Below are 23,064 nucleotides of genomic sequence, written 5' to 3'. Positions count from 1 at the left end.
AAACAATCTTGGTGCCACCTTCTTTTTCCCCAAAAGATCTATTCGAAAACAGCGTAAAACACGCCCTTTTCAGTTCTTAGTTAGTGGCTACAAATAAAAATATAACTGGCTACTTAAATTGTTATGGACAAAACTTTTTAACATTTGAAATGACTAACACTGTATAATAGGTAAAACAGTTACACAGGAATGTCTGCTGTCAATCAGTCATTATGTTATTTTGGCTTCATTACAGGAAAGCATGCACATTTTATGTTTCCAATCTGATTAGATGTTTTATGTCCAGAAAGGAACACTCTGTCACCTTATATGTGAAAGACTGTATCTATGAACAAAAAAACTATTGTTTACTGCATGTAAATGCAATTATAAATACCAGCTTTTGGTTTAATTCACATTGTTTTTTATATTTCTAGCCTTCAAACCAGTTTTAAGCCCAAATGCTTTGTACTGACTGTTCCATGGTTTTGATCCCAGCTTTAATCATTTAAATGGGCCGTGCTCTGTCAAGAAAAGAGGGCTTAATGAATGTGCGTAATGTGTCATCCCAGCTTAGCCTCTGCAGTCTGCACAGGCTAATCAGGGACAACACTTTAAGCTTTAATGATATTTTTGTTTTAAGAAAGTCTCTTCTTAGCAAAAATCCAGTTCAGGCGGAAAGTGTTGTCCCTGATTAGCCTGTGTGGACTGTTACACCCACTTTTCTACATTTATAGCTGCAGACCACTGAATTTGACATCTTTGTGTCATTTTAATGTTTGCTTGTTTGAATTATTGACCTTTTCCAACATTATGACATAGATAAGTTTGTTGATGAATTTGTTGTCCCTTAGAAAGTTTAATATAATTAAAGCCTTTCGTACTGTATTTAAGTTTTAAAGGCTTCATTTCAAACCCTAAAATACTTATGAGCAGCAAACAGCATAAAACCTTCCCCTGCGAAAAGTTGTTCTAGAAATTGGAACAGTTCTGGAGCTTTCTAGAACATCAAGAACAGTTCTAGAATGTTCCATATTCACGTTCTATAACGTATGTTCTGGAATTGTTCCAGAACAGTTTTCTAGAATAATTCCAGAACATTTGTGGAACATGGCTTAGTTCTGAAACTGTTCCAATAATAGTCAAGAACATTTTTAGAACATTTCAAGGACAAAATAAGTTCAAGAAATTTCTATAAATGTTCTAAAATGTAGTTCTAGAACACATTTAGAACTCTTTAAGAACCAGTAAGTTCTACAAAAGTTCTTATGGGGAATAAGAATACATATAGAACAGGTCTAGAACCTGAAGGTCTACAATTGTTCTACAATTGCTCTACATACTAACTCCCTCTAGTTAGGGGAATTTCCTCAATTTAAAATGTTCTTTTATATATTTATTATACTTATTGTTTATACATAATATTGATGTGAACAATATTTTGCTTTTTTTCTAATTCTGTAACTTTTTGATATATTTTGTTGTAGCTAAATTAAGTTGATATATTTTCTTATATAAACTTTATTCAATAATATTAAGGTAATCAGGTCAATCCTGATGAATAGTACACTTGGAACTATGTTTAGAACAGTTCCAAAGGTTTGCTTCAGATAAGTCAGGAACAAAGATTCTAGAACAGTTCTGAACATGTCCTTGAACAGTTCTAGGACACCGACTTGAACTGTTCTGTAACCATACTGAAAATGTTCTAGAATTATTAAGGAACAGTTGTTGAACGTAACATGAGCATAATTATTCTAAAACAGTTCTGGAAATTTATACAAGAACAATTCTGGAATAGTTCTAGAACAATGGTTCAAGAATTGTTCTAGAACAAACATTCAGAACTTTTTTAGAACTATTAGTTCTACAAATTATTTTCATTTAACGTTCAACAACTGTTTTAGATCATTCTAGACCATTTTAAGGATGATTCCAGAACACTTCTAGTCATTTGTTCAAGTACAAATCTAGAAATTTTATAGAACAGTTCTAGAAAGTTTTGCAGGGGTAAACAGACTGCGAGTATAGCACATAGTCATTTACACTTTGCTTCCAAGTGGGAAAGGGTTAATGTTTGATAGTTTGAATTTGTAACCTTAATGAATATAAATTCCAATAATTCCTCTGACTAGCTTATTCTCACTTAATTTGAGTTCAACATAGCGCTTTGTCACTTGACTAATATAGCCCACAACATTTTATCTGTAATGTTCAAGGGCACATTAATAAGAACTAAATGGATGACTAGACATGAAAAGTACCATGCAGATCTTTACTTTAAGTTTCAATTCAATTGCTTGAGAAATGTGGCAACTGCTTGCTCTTTAAACTTTTGTGGAGAAATCCAATGACTGACAAAGTCAGTTAATGAGGTTATGCTGCGCCAGAGGCTGCATTATGTGTGGACCTGGAGAGTGTCACAGCACTGTTACAAAGGATTTCAATTTTGATGTGGTGTTTTAGGGGGAAGCCGCAGATTACACGCAGGAAACCCCAGCTGTCCGGTATTAACACCAACCAAACACATGTGCTTCTGAAAACTTGGATTGAACTCCGGTCAGCTAGGTGAGAAGTATGTGTGCCAATCACAGGGCTAGCCAGATAGGCCAACTCTGTTAGCGTTACCGATCGCCGAAATCGCCATTGGCGATTACAATTCCTAGCTGGCGATTAAAAATAAGATTTTCATGAAATTGGCGATTAAAAAAAAAAAAGACCCTATGCTTTACAAATGCACACTCTAAATGCCTGTTTTCAGGCCGTATAAATCGCCAGAAACATCGCTAAGAGTACACAGATAACACCCTTACCGGAGAGGCCCCAGGGGATAATAACGACCGCCTAGGTCGATTCTCCACATGGCTAATGTCTTAATTGGTCATGCTTTACACTGCGACCAGACTTTTCGAACATTTGGGTTACTTGGCAATTTACATGATAACTGAATCACTGAAGCGTGCCGTGTAAGTAATGACCTATGCTATAGATGTTACGATTCAACGTTATCGAATTGACAAGTACGGAATTGTCATTTAATCAGATGGGGGCGGAGTTAGGGCATTGACATAGCCACTATAAATTAATTTCCCAAGAAACAACGATTTTGATTGGCTAAAAAAGTAGATAAGAGTAACTTCCCTTTACGGTATCTATTCGACTTGAAAGACCGATTTAGAAAGTGAGTTGCAGATTCCGGGAAAAATGGATGCTGCGGGCGAAAGTGAAAAGTCGAAGCAACAGAAATTAACACAATTCTTTAGAAAAGAAAGCAGACAAAATAATGTAAACTCAGGAAATGCCCGAATGTTAGGTTCGCGATCGGAGGACGTCTAAAATAATGCAGAATCGGAAACGTCTACCTGTCAAGTCTCACGGTTTCGTCGTGAGTCCCACGTTTTTGACGTGCAATGACGGTCTTATGCTGACTAAGTAATTTTTCACACATTTCTTCAAAAAAATGAAAAAAAGTAATGTTTGGATTTTATAAAATGTCGTATCATTACTACCGAGACGGGTGGGCTGTTTTAATGGTTTCAAACCTAAATACCACATGTACCGAAAACTGTTTAACGGTGTAAATGTATCATTATCACTACCCCACCGGTGTCTTTGTAACAAAAAAATCGGCTGCAACATGTCAGCAAGTGGCTCAGCAGCAAAGAAAAATTTTCAAGCAAAAAAAGGCTAATTTCAGACAAAAATAGTCTTAATTTGTTCAGGAAATAGCCCAAAAACGCACCACAGACGATCTAGGATCCAAAAACTTTCCCGAATCCCCCTACGTTTTTTTCCTTAGCGCAAACCTATCAACTGACCTACAAACCAACAGAGTGACTCAAAATATCCCCTTCCTGCTGGGTAAAATGATGTAACATAAGAACTACAACTCTTACCATCCTCATCATGTGAGGGCGACAGGGGAGACAGTAGCTTGCGTTTCAGGCTCGTCTTTTCCTCTGACTGTGGAGTTCTGACAAGGAATGGCTTCTCCTGAAAGTACATAGACTGATTAAACCTTTACAACTTACACATCCATTTTGCTGTCCCTTAGAAAACAAGAGCACCGCATAACGGGTGCCAACGCTTGGCTGCGGGTGCAGTTTTGAATAAATGAAAGCTTGTCAGATTTTTTTTTTTTTTAAGAGGTCACAGTGACCTTGACCTTTGACCAAGAGACCCAAAAATGGGTGTGGTGTGTAGAACTCATCAAGGTGCAGCTACATATGAAGTTTAAAATGAAATGAATGAAATCTCCAGTTGTAAAGACACACCTCCGCATTGGACCAATGAAATCACTCGTGTCTTTAAAATGTCGGTTAGTTGATGTGTATGTAAACAAAGGTTTCAAACGGCGCTGGACAGTTAGTCTTGATGCATAATGTAACGACAAGAACGGTAATAATGTTTTTTCATACGTTTTATTGAATTATGGTATCGAGGTACATGACCTTTGTAGGGAAGATGCCCTTTACTCCGTGAATATTTCAGTCTTAAAGACTGCATGATCATTGTCAACTGGGTCATGCGAGTTGTGTATCGTGTTATTTCTTAAAAGTTGACCCAGCATTTGTAAAAATATTGCAAGACATATACATTTCCAGAAAGCAAATTCATTTCTGCGTTGAATAAGACTGAGATCATGAAAGTCACTGCACAATTGATGATAGCGTGGCAGCCTTTTCCAATTTGTTCAAGACAGTAATAAAAAAAATTGCCAAGGAAATGTAAAAAGGTTAAGAACACAATTTGTGCCTGTTCATATATCCTAAATAGTGTAAGAAGTTTATTTTAGTGACTTAAATTAGTCTTAAAAGTATCCCTAAAGTATCGTGAAGATTTATTTGTATACAGAATGTAACTGTAGAAAAGATCTAGGAATGGAGAGGAGAGCTTTTAACACTTAAAATATGCTGGAGAAACAAAATTCAAAATCGATTCATATACATGTTCATTTCCGATAACAACAAATTAAGAAGCACTGTTTATTCATCATTTATTCAAAACCTAAATGCTTAAAAGGTGGTTAATTAAAGCACATGCAGCCTGTCAAATAAACATGATTTATTAATCTAAATTGTATTCAAGAACACAGAAAATATGTAAAATAGACATTTTCCCATTACGAAACATGAAATACTGTCAACCATTAAATTTCTTGCGGTACGAAATTTCGTGGATTTCGTTGGTCCGCGGAAACATGAATTCAAGTACCAACGATTATTTATACAGTTTTAATCCGAAATCGGTCATTTCTGAATGTCATTTGTACTTTTTAAATCAAGCATGGTATTTAAATTACATACATCAACGATTGTTCTCTTTTACGAGACGTCGTCAAATGAACAGTTTGCTGATTTATCACATATGTCAATTAATGCCAATTAAAGTTAAAAGAGACATAACGGTTTTCACACGTGTATTTTGGGGACATTATTACTCAATTGTTGCTACTAGGGGACCGATTGCGCTGAGAATTGCAAATATTGTCAAAACAACATTGATGGCAATTAGCGAGCGGGGACCCACAAGTGCGCCGCTTTATTGCTCTTATCGACAATTATCGGCAACACTTTTATGCTTCAGTGCACATTAACCGCAAGTCTTGCTGTCAACACAGATTAGCAGATTATACTTCGTTATTACTCTGGTTGTTTTAATAAAAGTTTAATTATTATGACAGTTAGTCTTCCCCGAAAATTTGAAATCAACAAAATTACGTATCAATAAATTAGTTGTTTTTTATTTGAAATCTACAAAATTACATGTCAACGAATTAGTTGTTTTTTATTAAACCACGAAATTTCATACCAATGAATTTCTATACGTTTACAGTAACGCCATCAAAGAAAGTTTGTTAGTTGAAAATTGTACAAAAGATTGACAGCATAAACACAAACATACATGACTGTGTAAGTCAGAGCTTTAAGGAAGGGATTAGCAAACTACCCAGATAAGTCTGTGGTGTTTTGATTTCTCATTTATAGTTATTGATAAACCAAACAGCAAAATGTCCTTCAGATGTTCAAGGTCGTTTTTTCCCCAATTATCTCTGAAAACAAAATAGCACCAGGAGGTTCTTTCTTCTGTAGAAATGCTTCTAGAGAGGTGACATTTAATTGAAGGGGGGGGGGAGAGTAGTAGAAATGCGAAATTAAACTGAATGGGGGACAAAGGATGAACAGATGTGACCTTCCAGATCGATAAAGAAAAGATTACAAGATGGGCTTTTAATGCTGAACGCATAATAACATTGATAAAACATAATACTGAAATAAAGCCATTGGATTACATCAATAAATCACAATGAATATAGTAAATGCTCATTGTTCAGGTATTTGAAACACAATAATAAAGTTAAAAGAACTACAAACATATGAAAAAAACAACTAGTCATAAATCAATCACTTACAGGAAGGAATAAAATAAAATGCTGGCTCAACCAATGTGAAAAAAACAAGTTTTAAGTGCTGATAACATAAATCACAGAGTACAGGAGAGAAGAAGACATTGGTAAATTGCAAATGTGTTTCTTTACGCCTAAATAGATGCAAAGGTGCAATCCATACTGCTATGGTTTTTCCCTTTCTGACAAGCCAGCAATAGTTTTTAAAGGGATCTTTTCACGCTTTGGTAAATTGACAAAATTGAAAAAAGTTGTTTCAGATTCGCAAATTTTCGTTTTAGTTATGATATAAGTGAGGAAACAGTAATACTGAACATTTACCATGCTCTAATATAGCCATTATATGCATCTTTTGACGATTTTAAAACCTAAAAATTATAAAGCGTTGCAACGCGAAACGATTGAATAATTTGGAGAGTTCTGTTTTTGTCGTTAAATTGTGTGCAACTACGAAGATTGCTTATATAAGGTATAAAATACGTCAAGTACGTGTACTCGGCGGAATAGCTCAGTAGGCTAAAGCGTTTTTACTTCAGGATTCTGGCAGGACTCCAGGGGTCACTGGTTGGAAACCTGCTCCGGGCAATGTTCTTTTCCTTTTTTTAATTTTATTCTTGATTTTTTACTGGAGCTTTTACGATCCAATGTTTACATTTATCAATATAAAGCATTTAATGAATAAGTTAAAAAAATGCCAAAATCTGTGAAAAGGCCCCTTTAAGTACAATGTAAAATGCTCAGCTGTAAATGAATTCAGTCGTTTCTTTACTGTTCAGGAAAATAAAAATAAAGATTAATCATAGATTGTGACTATAAAAATGAACGTTTTGTTCATAATTGCTTTTTTGTTCATTATGTTGGGAAGCCATTCGAAGAGGAAGGCCCTTTTTTATTGGCTGTTTTGACTTGATGTGCCATAAATAAACAGAAGAATCACCTACTAATTGCACTGGTACATGTATGTTCTAAAAATGAAAGCGATAATAAAAACACTGAGTCACTTGTGTGACCATGAACATATGCCTATAAATAGCATCTCAAACATTAAGCCACTTGTCTGAAATAACACCTGAGGGACACTTAATTTAACCTCTCTGTATGCAAACATACTTCCTGTCTGATTTAACAAAATGTAACGCATATTATTAACAGACTGTTCTTCCATGCCATAAAATAAAATCTTGAGAAAATGATCATAACGATTGTTTCAAGAAGTTAAAAAGAAAGCAAAATCGACCATAAAAAAACTTACCGACCACTTCCTATATCTCTGATAAAAGTACACAACATCAAGTGCATAACCATCATCTAATATTTGAACCTTGTTTGTGGAAAAATTGGCTTCATGCATGTGCGTCAAGTATTGTTACAGATAAGTCTGTGCAGGTCTCACAGGCTAATCTGAGCAGACACTTTCCACTTATGGGGTATTTTTCGCTTTATGGAAGTCTCTTTAAAGGGAAAATCCAGATTAGCCAGAGTGTGTTGTCCCTGGTCAGCCTGTGCACTCTGCACATTCTAATCTTGGATGACATTACCTAAGCAAAGGCATTAAGCCCAGTTTTCCCAGAAAGAGGCTAAATTGGTCATTTAAACCCTGCAGCAACCTTGTGATTGTACATGTAGGACATATTCCATTAATTGCACTCCATTTCCAGATGGCAACCTTTCAAATGAGCCAGTAACTGACAATGACCATTTGTTCAAAAGGTCACCTACAGGGATAATATTGAGAGGTGAGGGATCCACTTGCTGCCCATAACAATGGCATCTGATATAGAGATGTAAACCAGATAGAACAGTTTCGCACGTATTAGTCCATATGTAGGTGGAACAGTAGTCTATTCTGCCATTAAGTGCTTTACACATTGTTTGCTCCTGCTCAACTTCCCAACATGTATAGACATACCATGATAGAAGGCCACGGTTTTGACATTCATCTTATTGCTTTAAGGCAACTTTTATTGAATGCTGTTTCTAGTTACATTGCACCTGACTGAATATTAAAACCGCCAGACCTAAATATGAGCCGTGCTCTAAGAAAAATGGGGTTTAACCCTTTGCATGCTGGGAAATTTGTCGTCTGCTAAAATGTCGTCTGCTGAATTTCTAAAATAAGCATTTTTTTCGATTTTTTTTTCAAAGAATACTATCAGAATAGCAAACAGTTTGGATCCAGATGAGACGCCACGTTCTGTGGCGTCTCATCTGGATGCAAACTGTTTGCAAAGGCCTTCAAAATTGGGTTCCCGCACTTAAAGAGTTAATGCATGTGTCCACACAGACTAATCAGGGACTACTCTTTCCACCTTAACTGAATTTTTGCTAAGAAGAGACTGTAAATAAAAACAAGGGCTGTTTGTAAAACATGCATGCCCCCATATGGGCTGTCCGTTGTAGTGGCAGCCATTGTGTGAATTCGTTTTTTGTCACTGTGACCTTGACCTTTGACCTAGTGACCTGAAAATCAATAGGGGTCATCTGCGAGTCACGATCAATGTACCTATGAAGTGTCATGATCCTAGGCAAAAGCGTTCTTAGGTTATCATCCGAAAATCATTTTGCTATTTCGGGTCATCGTGACCTTGACCTTTGACCTTGTGACCTCAAAATCAATAGGGGTCATCTGCGAGTCATGATCAATCTACCTATGAAGTTTCATGATCCTAGGCGTATGCGTTCTTGAGTTATCATCCGAAAACAATTTTACTATCTCAGGTCACCGTGACCTTGGCCTTTGACCTAGTGACCTCAAAATCAATAGGGGTCATCTGCGAGTCATGATCAATCTACCCATGAAGTTTCATGATCCTAGGCGTATGCGTTCTTGAGTTATCATCCGGAAACCATTTTACTATTTCGGGTCACCGTGACCTTGACCTTTTACCTAGTGACCTCAAAATCAATAGGGGTCATCTGCGCGTCATGATCAATCTACCCATGAAGTTTCATGATCCTAGGCGTATGCGTTCTTGAGTTATCATCCGGAAACCATTTTACTATTTCGGGTCACCGTGACCTTTGACCTAGTGACCTCAAAATCAATAGGGGTCATCTGCGAGTCATGATCAATGTACCTATGAAGTTCCATGATCCTAGGCCCAAGCGTTCTTGAGTTATCATCTGACAACCACCTGGTGGACGGACCGACAGACCGACAGACCGACCGACCGACCGACAGACCGACCGACATGAGCAAAGCAATATACCCCTCTTCTTCGAAGGGGGGCATAAATATAAAAGCGGAAAGTGTCATCCCTGATTAGCATGTGCAGACTGCACAGGCTAATCTGGAATGACAATTTATGCACATGCATTATTAACCCCCTTTTATTACAGAGCATGGTTCATTTGACTATGTATATACCTTACAAAGAATATTGATATGAAAGATTTTTACAAAATAAATAGCCCATGTTTTTTTTTTACACTATTTTGGGAATAAGGCCGGGTCCCTTTGGATTGGGAAAAATCACAGCATTATTTTACCGAATGGGAAATTAATGTTGTTTTTGTTGGTTTCAAAATTGAGATTAAGAGTGTTTTTCAATATTATATGATCTGTCGGGTTCAAATTAACCCTTTCAGTGCGGGAACCGAATTTTAAAGGCCTTTGAAAACAGTTTGGATCCAGATGAGAGGCCACAGAACGTGGCGTCTCTTCTGGATCCAAACTGTTTGCTATTCTGATAGTATTCTTTGAAAAAAAAATGAAGAAAATGCTAATTTTAAAAATTCAGCAGACGACATTTTTCCCAGCATGCAAAGGGTTAAAGAGCTTGATGGGAAATGAACTTAATTTTGAGAGTAAATTTTTTTTTTTTAATCATTCTTTTTTGCAACCTTCAATTGGGAATCTTTAGGTCCCATTTGGGAAAAATATAATACTTTTCCATTTGAAATGGGGCCGTAAACCGGCCTTGAATTTGAACAAACAAAAACACTGAATTAGCTGAATATGTCAATCTTAAAGTGAGACCTAAATTCTCCCCCTCTTAACAGAACAAACGCTCATACAAAGACCAAATGGATCAATACCCAAGAGGAAGTGGACTGTTTTTGTCAATACCTGTTAATCACACAGTGCAATGCACTTCAGGTCAATACAATTAGAGCCAAAAACAACAGGTGACAGTTCAAGAAAAATCAATGACAGACCATTTACAAAGGGCATTGTACTATCAACAATGGCTGTGTAGGAAGGAAATGGCAGTGAATTAATTTCCATGGCAACATACAAGGAGGGTGAGACATATAATTATACTGACCAATTTTTGCTGACTTAATTTTTGAAATTGTACAATTAATTGGGAAAATGTCACAAATGAATTAACCACTCAAAACTTCATTAAGCTACAATTCTGCCCAGCATATATATGAGTGGCGTTCTGAGAAAACTGGGCATAATGCATGTGCGTAAAGTGTCGTCCCAGATATGATCCACACAGGCTAATTAGGGACGACACTTTCCACTTTTATGGTATTTTTAGTTTCAAGGAAGTCCCTCCTTACTGAAAATCACGTATAGGCGGAAAGTGTCCTCCCTGATTAGCCTGTGCGGACTGCACAGGCTAATCTGGGATGACACTTTATGCAAATGCCCAGTTTCTAAGAACAAGGCTCATATATATATGTGTGCAAAATTGCATTGTGAATTTGATTTGCATTAATTGATAATTAATTGATTGATAAACTGTATAAACATAACTTAAAAATTGAATATCTAAATATGCAATACTCTACATAACAAAATTAATGGTTCATCTTGATGATGAGCTCCTTACAAGTCGAAAACAAACTTTCTTTTAGAAGTATTGTTAAGAAAGTACTTTTAAACATACTTTTCACAATCAGGATAGAGGCTGCACTATCATGAAAAGATACAACTCAGTCCATACATGCCATAAATTTTCAGACCAATTCCGGGACATTGAGCTCAATTTTCCGGGACTTTTGCCCATTTTCTGGGACATGTATACATATAGAAATATATATAGACATATATGCATTTTTGGTACGCATTTTTTTTTCACATCATAAATTGCTGAGTTTGAAAGCGAAATAAACTAGGTCAAATTAAACATATCTACCTCTGTTACTAGATACAAGCCACGTGTTTTTCGTGTTAGAAAAGAGCACCAAATTACTGCTGGACGTTTTGACATGGCGAACAGTTCAAATTCACTTATTTTTTTTATTTATTGGTATGATTACTGGGGGTTTAGAAGAAGAGTGTGAACATAACCTGGTTTTAATTTTTACTTAACGGTGTTGGACTTCAGATGTGTGAACAACTCCTTTGCTCTTACGCAGCTGGAAATTATAACGTAGTATATTAAAGCCCATTTACAACAACATTATACAATGCCTTTTTGGTTTGACTGCGAACGTGAGACAATCGATATGATAACAGGACCCCTGTTTATTGATCGATTTTGACACATAGCGTAGTCACCTATTTAGGTAGGCATTGCCATGGAGATGTTGCGGATTAGTGGGAACACAGATTCGAGGTGCAGTCAAGCCTAAGATTTATAAGGTACATGTATGTATTGATTTTGTAAAATCTAGGACGTTTGACAGATTTCCGGGACTGCGACCTAAAAAAATGAAGGTGCAAAAACAGTCGATTTATATATGTGTCTAGTTCACTCTTTGTTAGAATATGACATATCTTTTTATTGCTTAAATTGATTCCGCTTATAATGCCCATTCATAAAAGGCATGGTTATGGTATCTATGTGTAAAAGGTGCATTAATTTTTGCTTAAAGTTGTTAATTTACATTGAATTATATTAGGAAAATATTTAGTATATTATGACATTATATATCATGAGACTAGAACATGACAATGCAGTGATAAAAGCCAATTTACACTACCCAACATTGGTCCATTTATGGCTGACATATTGACCAACACGTGATGACGTCATGTTATATAATGCTTAATGGACAGATGGCAGCTTTAGTGCTACATTTAACAATAGTAAATAAAAGCACCATTTATGGCTATCTCCACACATTAATAATCAATACTAACAACAACCTGGGGTTAGAGTATGAACAGAATAAACTGACAAGAGCACCGCATAACTGGTGCCAACACTTGGCTGCGGGTTCTTATTTTTTTAATGAAAGCTTGTCATAATTTTTTTTTTTTTTTTTAGAGGTCACAGTGACCTTGACCTTTGACCAAGTGACCCAAATAAGGGTGAGACATGTAGAACTCATCAATGTGCAGCTACATATGAAGTTTCAAAGTTGTAGGTGGAAGCACTTTGATTTTATAGCAAATGTTCAAAACCTTGACAAAATGTTAATGCTTTAGCACGACGCGGACGGCGGACAACACGACACGACGAGCTGGCTATAATGACAATACTTCGGGTTTTCTCCGAAAACAGCCGAGCTTAACATGAAGGTGTAAAGCTTAAAATTGCACATCTCACATGTATAAATACTACATAATTATGTGAAATGCGAGAAAAAACAGTTTACATGATATCTTATTACATTGTAAAATCCAACTTGTCATGCATTTACATGAGAATGCAAAATGAATGTAACATACAAGTACAACATTAATTTTATGTCGAAGGGATTGTTTATTGTAAATAGTTTCTGATGTCTGTTTCATCGTTGTATTAGTAGTGTTTGTTGTTTTAATACGATAAAAGCTACAGACTTCAGAAAGCTCTTCAGATATCTAGTACATGTATATGCGTACGTTTTACATAAGTGTTTCAATCAATAAATGCCCCAACTGCTCCAAAAAGCTCCAAAAAGAAACCAGAAATCCTGACATTTCTTCAATGGCTTGGATTAAGAGGGCCAAGTTTTCCATGACAGCTCACTAAGATTTATTGCCAAAGCACCATCTTATTGAAACAGAATGTTCTGCTACCTTGACATTTTGCCAAGGTTACATCTTAATAATGTATTATGATCGTCTGGAAGGAATGATAACATCTTGTTATCTCTTATACTGACATAAACATGCATTTTACCTTAGGTCCTAAGAGGTCAAGGGCATTTGGTTTTTTCTTTAAACTTCCTTACAAATCTCAAATCGCATGGTTTCTTAAAGGATTTTATCAAATGTTTTTGTATTTACATGTGAACGTGTAGTTGTGTATGGGTAAATAAACAAAAGTTTGAAGCTCTCCTGAGCAGGCAGGGGTTTTACAGCACTGTCTGCGCCTCCGGCAAAGAGGCACTCCCAAAGCAAACGGACCCGATCCCAAACTGAAATTATAAAAAAAATCCCAATACTCCCCCCCCCCAAAAAAAACAACATTTTTTTTTTTAAGAATGAAGTGTCTTATTTTAAAGAATGAAGTGTCTTATAACTTGTCATGGTTCAAACAAAAATCTCAAACCTAAATTCAAGCACTTTTCAAGGACTTTTTAAGGCCAAATTTTCATTTTCAAGGCCGAGAACCGTATGTTAGTTTCCTTTAAAAAATGCATTTTCAAGCCAGATTAACACAGTATATATCATTTATTTGCTCTAACACATTAAACTAATTTCACAATAAATCACTTGTGTTATTTCTAATTATTACATACACATAAATGTTATCCATCCTTAACTCAATGAGTCTCACATATGTATTTACTTTTTAAAGTTATTACAAACAAACACACTGTCTCTTTATATGCTCACATCAAACAGACTAGTTCATTTCATTTAAACAGAAGTCAGTTACTATAACATTTTGTATTTCACAGGGCTGTTGTTGTTAATGTCTGTTTTAGATTGCACAGTTTTAACAATAGCACCTTCCTGTTTCACCAAAAAGCACAATGCAGGACCCCTGTTTGCTTCTCAATTTCATGTTTTCTTTGTGGGTTTCCCCTTTATCGTGGCTTTTCAAAGCGCTTTCACCCATTCCCCCCGACACCAATGGTCTTTATATGGACCCAACAATGTACTTTTCAAATGTCATTTGTTTTCTGTTCTGAGGAACATTCATAAGTTTCGCGCAAAACATAACGATAAACGTCATTGTGACAACTTGTTTATGACCAGAAAATAGCGCCATGAATATTCATGTTTAAAGAATGTTGACGTATCGTATAAGTTGTAATTATTTAAGCATTTTTCTGCATATCATCGGTGTTTATGACCAGAAAGTAGCGCCAGGAATATTCAGTTAACCACTCTGGTTGGAAACGACACTACCCCATCGCTGAATTTTTACTCGCGAAAATTGATCACAATGGCGAACCTCTGACGTAGTACACATAATCTGTGACGTGTACACTTAATGTTTCGTACCCAATAGTGTACGAAACTTATATTTTGGTACACATTTTTTGCGCGAAGGAATTTATGATAAATTTTCTTAATATTTTCCTTAAGAACGATTTAAGTTTATGGCGATGATAAAAGTAATTTTGAACAAAATAAAAAATTTCAAGGCTTTTTTACATGAAATAAGTACTTTTCTAGCACTTTTTCAAGGCCAACCTTTGTTCAAGGGCTTTTCAAGCCAAGGACTCGTTTTCAAGCACTTTTCAAGCCCTGTGCGAACCCTGCTTGTGTGACTAACCAGTGTTTGTTTTGGTCAAAAATATCTGCTATAAGGTTTTGACTGTTCAGTTCTTATCTCAGAGTGTAACTGTATTTACTGTAAAACAAAACTCAGGGTTTTTTATCTGATTTTGGGGAAAGGGCCTGGCCTTTTTTGAGGGGAAAAAAATTCGCGCGAAATGCAGGATTTTGGGGGAAAAAATCACGCGAAACGCCGGATTTAGGGGAAAATAAGGAGTCTTAAATAATCAATTCAACATATTTTGCTGTTTTTAAAACAAATTCACGGCAACAGATAATTTAATTATGCAATATGTTATAGTTTCTACACTGGATCAGGTAAACTTATGTATTTAAAGTTAAAAAAAAAAAAAAAAAAAAAAAAAAAAAATTTTTTTTTAGGGGAAAAAAAAGGAAGTCTGGGGGAAAATTTACCTTCTGAGGGGAAATAAAATCCGAGGGGAAAGGGCCGATTTTCAGCGGGTCCCAAAGAAGGAAAAAAAGCCCTGAAACTGCAGTACTTGAATAAACGTTGAACATGCCCAATATTGCATCTGTTTATATAAAGAAGACAAAATAACAAATAAAAACAAATTTATTTGTTAAACCACTGAATTATTTAAGCATGATAAATTCACAATTTTTTCCCAAATGAGCGGTTTCATCGAAGCAAAAATTCCCAAAGTGGCAAATTTTGTCGATAAAAAATTCCCAATTTGGTCAGACTCCTTTTCCCAAAATAGGCAGAAAAGCCCCTGGCAGGTATTAAACCAGAGAAGCATTAGTCTGATATATTAAAAAGCAATCTATAAGGGATTTGACAACATGGCTAATAAATAATGTTTATTTGAAAACTCTTTCAGTTCTACCAAGCTCTGAAAAATATATCTGATAATAAAATTAGAACTATATTTTCTTAATGTTGTTGACAGGTTATGAACACTTATTGCATTATTATAAATAAATGCCATTGCACGGAATTAACTGATTAAATGACATCAAATTAGGAAAACACTAGAAATACAGGCTAAGAAGTAGTCTATTCATTACAAATGCCAGTCACACGATAACTTAAAGCAATTAGAGTGCTATTTCCGCTGAGTCAATTACAAAAGCCTGTCCTTTGCATAAATAATGAGATGATTGTCAACAGACTGCAGTTAAACATATATGTGTCATCTGCAGAAACAGGAAACATCATCCAAACTGACCGTTTCTTTAACAAATAGACAAAGTAGTCAGTTGGATATTTCTTCATCAAGGAAACAGTTCTGTACAAAAGGAATGACTGGCTATAACTTGAAAATGGAATGACTGGCCATTTAAATTGAAATGACTGGCAAACCTGTGAAATTGTAATGACAGGCAACACTAACATTTTGTCATGTATCAGGCTGCCACTGTACTTTTTTTAAGAACTTAATACATCAAAAAACATTATTATCCCCACGCTTTTTGAAAAAAAGGTGGGGATATTGTGGTTATCTCCGCCGTCCGTCCGTCTGTCTGTCCGTCCGTCCTGGCCACTATCTCCTCCTACACTAAAAGCACTAGAACCTTGAAACTTACACACATGGTAGCTATGAGCATATGTGCGACCCTGCACTATTTGGAATTTTGATCTGACCCTTGGGTCAAAAGTTATAGCGGTTGGGGTGGGGCCGCGTCAGAAATTATCACTCATTTTTTTAGGTTATTTTACATTTACTTCTTTATTTCTACACCGATTCACTTCAAATTGATACTGTACCTCTCTTATGACAATACGGTCAATCTCAACCATGCATGGCCCCATTCCCAACCCTGGGGCGTCCCGCCCACATAGGCCACACCCACCAAAAATTTCCATTTACTATAATTTTTTCATTTCTACACGGATTCACTTCAAATTGATACTGAACTTTTGTTATGACATTAGGGTCAATCTCAACTATGCATGGCCCCAATCCCAACCCTGGGGCGCCCGCCCACATAGGCCACACCCACCAAAAAATTCCATTTACTATAATTTTTTCATTTCTACACGGATTCACTTCAAATTGATACTGAACTTCTCTTATGACATTAGGGTCAATCTCAACTATGCATGGCCCCATAACCAACCCTGGGGCCCCGCCCACATAGACCACACCCACCCAAAATTGCCTTTACTATAATTTCTTAATTTCTACACCGATTCACTTCAAATTGATATTGAACTTCTCTTATGACAATACAGTCAATCTCAACTATGCATGGCCCCATTACCAACCCTGGGGCCCCGCCCACATAGACCACACCCGCCCAAAATTGCCTTTTACTATAATTTCTTCATTTCTACACCGATTCACTTCAAATTGATACTGAACTTCTCTTATGACAATACGGTCAATCTCAACTATGCATGGCACAATTACCAACCCTGGGGCGCCCTGCCCACATATGTCACACCCACCCAAAATTGCCTTTTACTATAACTTCTTCATTTCTACACCAATTCACTTCTAATTGATGATGAACTTCTCTTATGACAATACGGTCAATCTCAGCTATGCATGGCCCCATTACCAACCCTGGGGCACACATAGGTCAAACATTCGGCGTGGGGATACGCGTCGGCCTCTGCCGCGCCATTTCTAGTAAAATGTTGATTTGAACTTTTTAAAAATTGCAGGTAGAAATAAATACAATGACTTAAGTATCTTTTTAAGAAAATATACTGTCTGAGTGTCCTAAAGGAATAATTCCTTTAACAGATTGTGGTCTATGATAATGTTTTGAAGTAATGACATTTCTCATGTCATTAAATATTGATATATTATATCAAACATCTTGCAAGATAGGAAGCCTTCAGGCAGATAACTGGCCTTATCTGAGTATCAGTGTATGGCTTCCAACTCTTAATTATTAACAATAATAGCTTTTATTGACTTTTACCACAGATTTCTTGCCAGCACTTTAAACATCTGCATTTTAATATTAATTTTATTAACAAGATTTGTCTGAATTCAAACTGATTTTCTTAATTTCAATACATAATAAACTAATTCTGGCAAAATGCTTGAAGGCCAAACAGATAATTGTGATGTGCTCAAACATGGTGCCTATACCACGTGACTTTTTAAGATCAGTGTTGGGAGAATAAAGCACGACCCAGATAACATTTGTAAGGATGTCTTTTTAAATATTTTACCATTTTTAATGGGATAACATGGAGAGCCTAGTGAGAGTTTTCTATATGTATCATGATTTCTTTCAACAAATAACTATTTTTTCAGTAAAGTGCAACAGTGTGTTTGTAACATGAGGTCCCCACACTGATCCGACATTTTTCTAACCCTTTAAACGCGCGGTTGCACTTAATACTTATAAATGATACGTATTTGTTTAAAACAAGAGCACCGCATAACGGGTGCAAAGCTCGGCTGAGGGTGCAGTTTTGAATAAATGAAAGCTAGTCAGAATTTTATTTTTATTTTTTAGAGGTCACAGTGACCTTGACCTTTGACCTAGTGACCAAAAAATGGGTGTGGCATGTAGAACTAATCAAGGTGCAGCTACATACCAAGTTTCAAAGGTGTAGGGTGAAGCACTTTGACTTTAGAGCCAATGTTTAAAACCTTGACAAAATGTAAAGGTTTTAGCACAAAGTGTACCACACAACGACAAACACGATAAGCTGGCTATGACAATACCTCGGGTTTTCTCCGAAAACAGCCGGGCTAAAACTTATGATACCTATAGAAAACAAGCCATGCTTATTTCCTGCCCAGATGGACTTCGACTGTTACAAGTACCAAATTACCAACGGGTATCCCTTGGATTGGTTTTAGTCAATTCATACATGTAGCCTGCAAGCTTGATGAATCACAGTCACAGATGGAAACTGGATGATTAACCCTGTCAGGAGCAGAAACCATTGAGTCATTAGGAGATTGAGTCAGTGATGAGGGTTGAATGATGTCAACACAAAGATCCCAGCCACTGGATCGGAAATTCCTAACTTGGCCAGGGGTCTGGAATGATGCCATACAACTGTGGGGCTCCCATCATTTCTATGGCACTAATTAGTAAATTAGCTATGAGTACATTTTAATTAATAAAGTGGTCTTTGTTGGAGCCTGTGGGCACAGAGTCTCTTTGGGTATGAAAAAAAGGGAAAGGGCTGTGTAAACGGAATATTGAAGACAGAATACCATGAAATATTTGTAATGAATCTGTATTTTGTAACTTATTCTTTTGAATACTTGGTCAGGTTGTTGCTCAAAGAAATATGCTAAGTACCATAATTTAAAATAGAAAGTGTGAGAATGATAAATATGCTTCAATTTAAAACGAATTCAGTCTTTCTGGTTGTCAAATAGACATTTTGATTCAGTGACATACATGTGTCTACCGCTTTGACTACAAAACTGCAAACGTGATCGCGTAATCCGTTACCTTTCTAGGAGGGGACTTCTTGTCAGACATATCCTGAATGAGTCCTCTGGGAATCACGAGAGAAGGCATACAGAAGGCTGGGGTTGGGTCACAGTACGCGAGGTCAGGGGTCAGGGGCGGGAACCTCTCCAGCTCTGCACACAGCGCCGCTCTGGCCCATCAGCATCACATGTAGTGGAACCTAAAAACAAACACCAGTCTGATGTTAGAATTGATACTTACACAGCATCGGGACATCGTTTTTTCTTGTAGTAGAACCTGGAAACGGAAACCAGTTAGAAGCAAGACTTGAAATACAAAGAGTACACTATGCGACCCGTGACTTTTTCACAATTTTGAAAAGTTTGTGACTCATTTTATTCACAAGGTGAGGGGGCCAGGGCCGCTTCACAACATCAGGAAAAAACAAGAGATGTGTTTGTCAGAAACACAAAGCCCCCTACTGCGCCGCTTTGATACATGTTTTTTTTAGCTTTGACCTTGAAGGATGACCTTGACCTTTCACCACTCAAAATGTGCAGCTCCATGAGATACACATGCATGCCAAATATCAAGTTGCTATGTGAAGGGACAGAGAAGTTATGAGCATTTTTAGAAACCTACACGCGAAACCTAAACGCAAAGTGAGACGGAAGGACGGACAGATGGACGGACGGACGGTCTGATCACTATATGCCCTCCTTCAGGGGCATAAAAACCTGAATGTTTATATAAATAATACAGACATTCCTCTTTTTGCAGTGAGGGATTAATTACAGCAAATGCATCACATGCAGCAAGCCAAGACCATGCATTTCCTCCATAAAAACTGACTTGAAAGCATTTTATTGAATTTTCAAATGATACACCAGCATTAACAACAAGTCTTAATGCTTGGCTGAAAGATGGGCCAAGCAATTATCATCAATCATCATTAAACTTGTTTGTCCCTCAGAATTTTGATCACACTAGGCCATGATAACCTAAATTAACCCTTTACCACTTATTTATGACTGTATTTTGACGCATTTGTAGTCCCTTAGAAAATTAAATTTAATTAAAGACCTTTCTTACAAGATTCAAGATCTAAATGCTTCATTTTCAACCCTTAGATACATGTACTTATGAACAGCAAACAGAATAAAACCTAAACTATTTAAAGATGTGATGAAATAACGTACATGTACAATTGGGGCGTTTTTTTTCCCCACTGAGCAAGCATTTGCCTGACGTGATGTTCATGGTTTTATACAACACAAAATTTACCCACACTTTCCATGCAACGTTCTACATGTCTGCATAATTTTCCCACACTTTTTATTGAGACAAAGGATAAAGAAATGTTTATTTGATGCTACAATTTGTTAATGTTGCATTAGCAGTAAAATTTAGAAGTGTGTTTCGTATTACAAATTTAATAATGCTCATTTGACAATTGAACGAAACATTTACAGTTGTGGGCAATTAATTCAACGATAACTTATTAAAGCCCATTACGTTCCATATCGCTTATTAAAACTTGAAAAAAATAACTATATAAGTAGTGTAAATCTAGCTTTATACACTACACAAATGTACATGTAGGTGAATATCTTTTCACTAAATCCTCCGCGTACGTATGCGGTGGATTTATTCCGTGAAAGTACGCAAGGTTCATAAAGACTCAGCTTCGCTGCGCCGATCTATGTCGAGTTCCTCGGCGATACGCCACCTGAACGCACCACGCGGCCGCTGAGTAATAACGATACTGGCCGTGGCGTGACCCAGGATAATGTTGGTTCCGCGTGGGCTGTACTGTACAATGTACATGCTCAAAGTAATTCCTACTTCAATCAGATGAAACAAGGTAATTCAACATCATGGCCAGGGTTCAACACTAAGGCACGTCCGACAGACATTGTCTAGTAAGATCGGTGGTCGGGCTAGTAAAACTGCGGGCTAGCTTGTCCAACTGGTCGTATATTAAAAAATCTATACTGATTTATATAACTATAACTAACTGCTGTGAAAACATTTATTTTTTATGTGTAAAATTACTCTCGTATCTGTTATTTACATTAAAACAAAACTAGTGTATTTAAATATTGCGGAGCATTCACATGATTCATCGCTATTTTTAGACGCAAAGGAGAGCTTCCTGCAGAAATTACTTGTTTCCATTGGTCAAGTTTTTATTTATATTAATGATTTTCTGCAGTGTCGTAAAACTGTTGAGCATTATTTTACGACTTCTATCGAAAATCGGTATCGTCAATGTAAACATTTTTGGGTAGCAGACAAGAGACTGTAATTTAAAGAATGGCTTTGTTCAAGTTTGGATTTTCGTCCGACAATCAGTTAATAAAAAAGAATCCGACGCTTAAACTGACACGAAACGTAAATATGAAGAAACACAAAAACGTCAACTTTATCCTAGATGGATTGAATTTGACGGAGAAAAGCAAAACAAAAAATTTATTTTTATTGTTTTACTCTATGCATCAAAAAAAATCTGGTGTTCACTGATTATTAACTGATAAATCCTGATTAAACAGTTACATGACACAATTGTGTTCATTTGCTATGTCATTTGTAGTCTAGTAGACATCAGGTTCGGGCTTGTACATTTAAAGAGGAGCTGGTCTGACGGTCTTGCTGTAAAAAAAGTTAATGTCGAACCCTGATGGCTGAAATTCAATCCAGATAATAACCATATCGTCCATATCTCTATAACTTTTTTCATTAAAAGGAATTGATGATGTCCATAAAATCAGCTTGACTACTTCATCACTGAAGACAGATGGTTTCTAAGAATAGCTGTAAAGAGCTTTTGAGGATGGGAAAAATAAAGGTCAAATTCTAGAACTTAAAGATCTGGTGTAACATTGTGTGGGAAAGTCTATGAGAAAGCAAAGCAACTGGTATGCTATTCCTAATAAAGTATGACAGAGGAATGCCATTATTACACTGATGATACACACCCACCATTTGAAACTGTGCATGTATTAAGTTTCATTGATGTGAAAATTCTTTACAGCCACTCTGCAAGCCAAACACACATGCACTTCTAGACAGAGACTTATCAATAAGGAAGTTTTACAATAGGAAGTTTGTAACAGGCTAGTTTACCCCTGTCCATCATATCTCATTTACCTTCCAATGACACAGTAGATACATGACGTGAGTAAATACATACATATGCAAAGAACACATCAAGACATATAAATGACAAAATTGGTCCGTGCTGTGTGAAAAGCACATGCTAATCAGGGAATTTTTCGTTTAAAGAATTTAGTCTCTTCTTAGAAAAAATCAAGTTTAGGAGGAAAGTGTTGTCCCTTACTAGCCTGTGCAGACTGCACAGGCTTCACAGGCTTATCTCAATATCTGGGACGAAAATTTACGCACATGCATTTAACCCTCTCTTCACAGAGCACGGCCAAATAAGGCCAATTATATTTAGGCATTTTGCTGAAGAAGAATGGCAGGGCCCCCACTCCCCTTTCAAATATCGGGTCCCCCCACTCCATTTCTCTGCCCCACCTTTTAAAAATTTGTCTCACCCTTATTGTCCCTTTTTCATTTTCCTATGTTGTTGGTTATTCAGAGTGTCACAGTGAACTTGTTTTTATTTGCTATTGATGATTTTATAGAACTGATTAACTTGCAGTATTACTTGATATAAAATGAGATACATAAATGCAAATACATGTTTCAACCCCACAAAACATTTCTTCCACATTACTCGCTTTGACAAGCTAATATT

The 23,064-nt window shown here is 36.4% G+C and overlaps 1 protein-coding gene across 2 annotated transcripts in view; it reads right to left on the bottom strand.

The window, feature by feature from the left end:
- Positions 1-23,064, bottom strand: part of LOC127844080 (ankyrin repeat domain-containing protein 12-like) — a 112,685-nt gene that overhangs the window by 65,170 nt on the left and 24,451 nt on the right. For both annotated transcript variants that reach the window (XM_052374047.1, XM_052374048.1), the window contains exons 2-3: positions 19,341-19,521; positions 3,876-3,972 (exon numbers count right to left, since the gene is read on the bottom strand). In XM_052374047.1, coding sequence (XP_052230007.1) covers positions 3,876-3,972; positions 19,341-19,409 — 166 coding nt within the window. In that variant the 5' untranslated portion in view covers positions 19,410-19,521. The remainder of the gene's footprint in view (positions 1-3,875; positions 3,973-19,340; positions 19,522-23,064) is intronic.

Source organism: Dreissena polymorpha, chromosome 9 (genome assembly GCF_020536995.1).
Source record: "Dreissena polymorpha isolate Duluth1 chromosome 9, UMN_Dpol_1.0, whole genome shotgun sequence".
Taxonomy (NCBI): domain Eukaryota; kingdom Metazoa; phylum Mollusca; class Bivalvia; order Myida; family Dreissenidae; genus Dreissena; species Dreissena polymorpha.
This window is presented reverse-complemented; position numbering and strand designations above follow the sequence as displayed.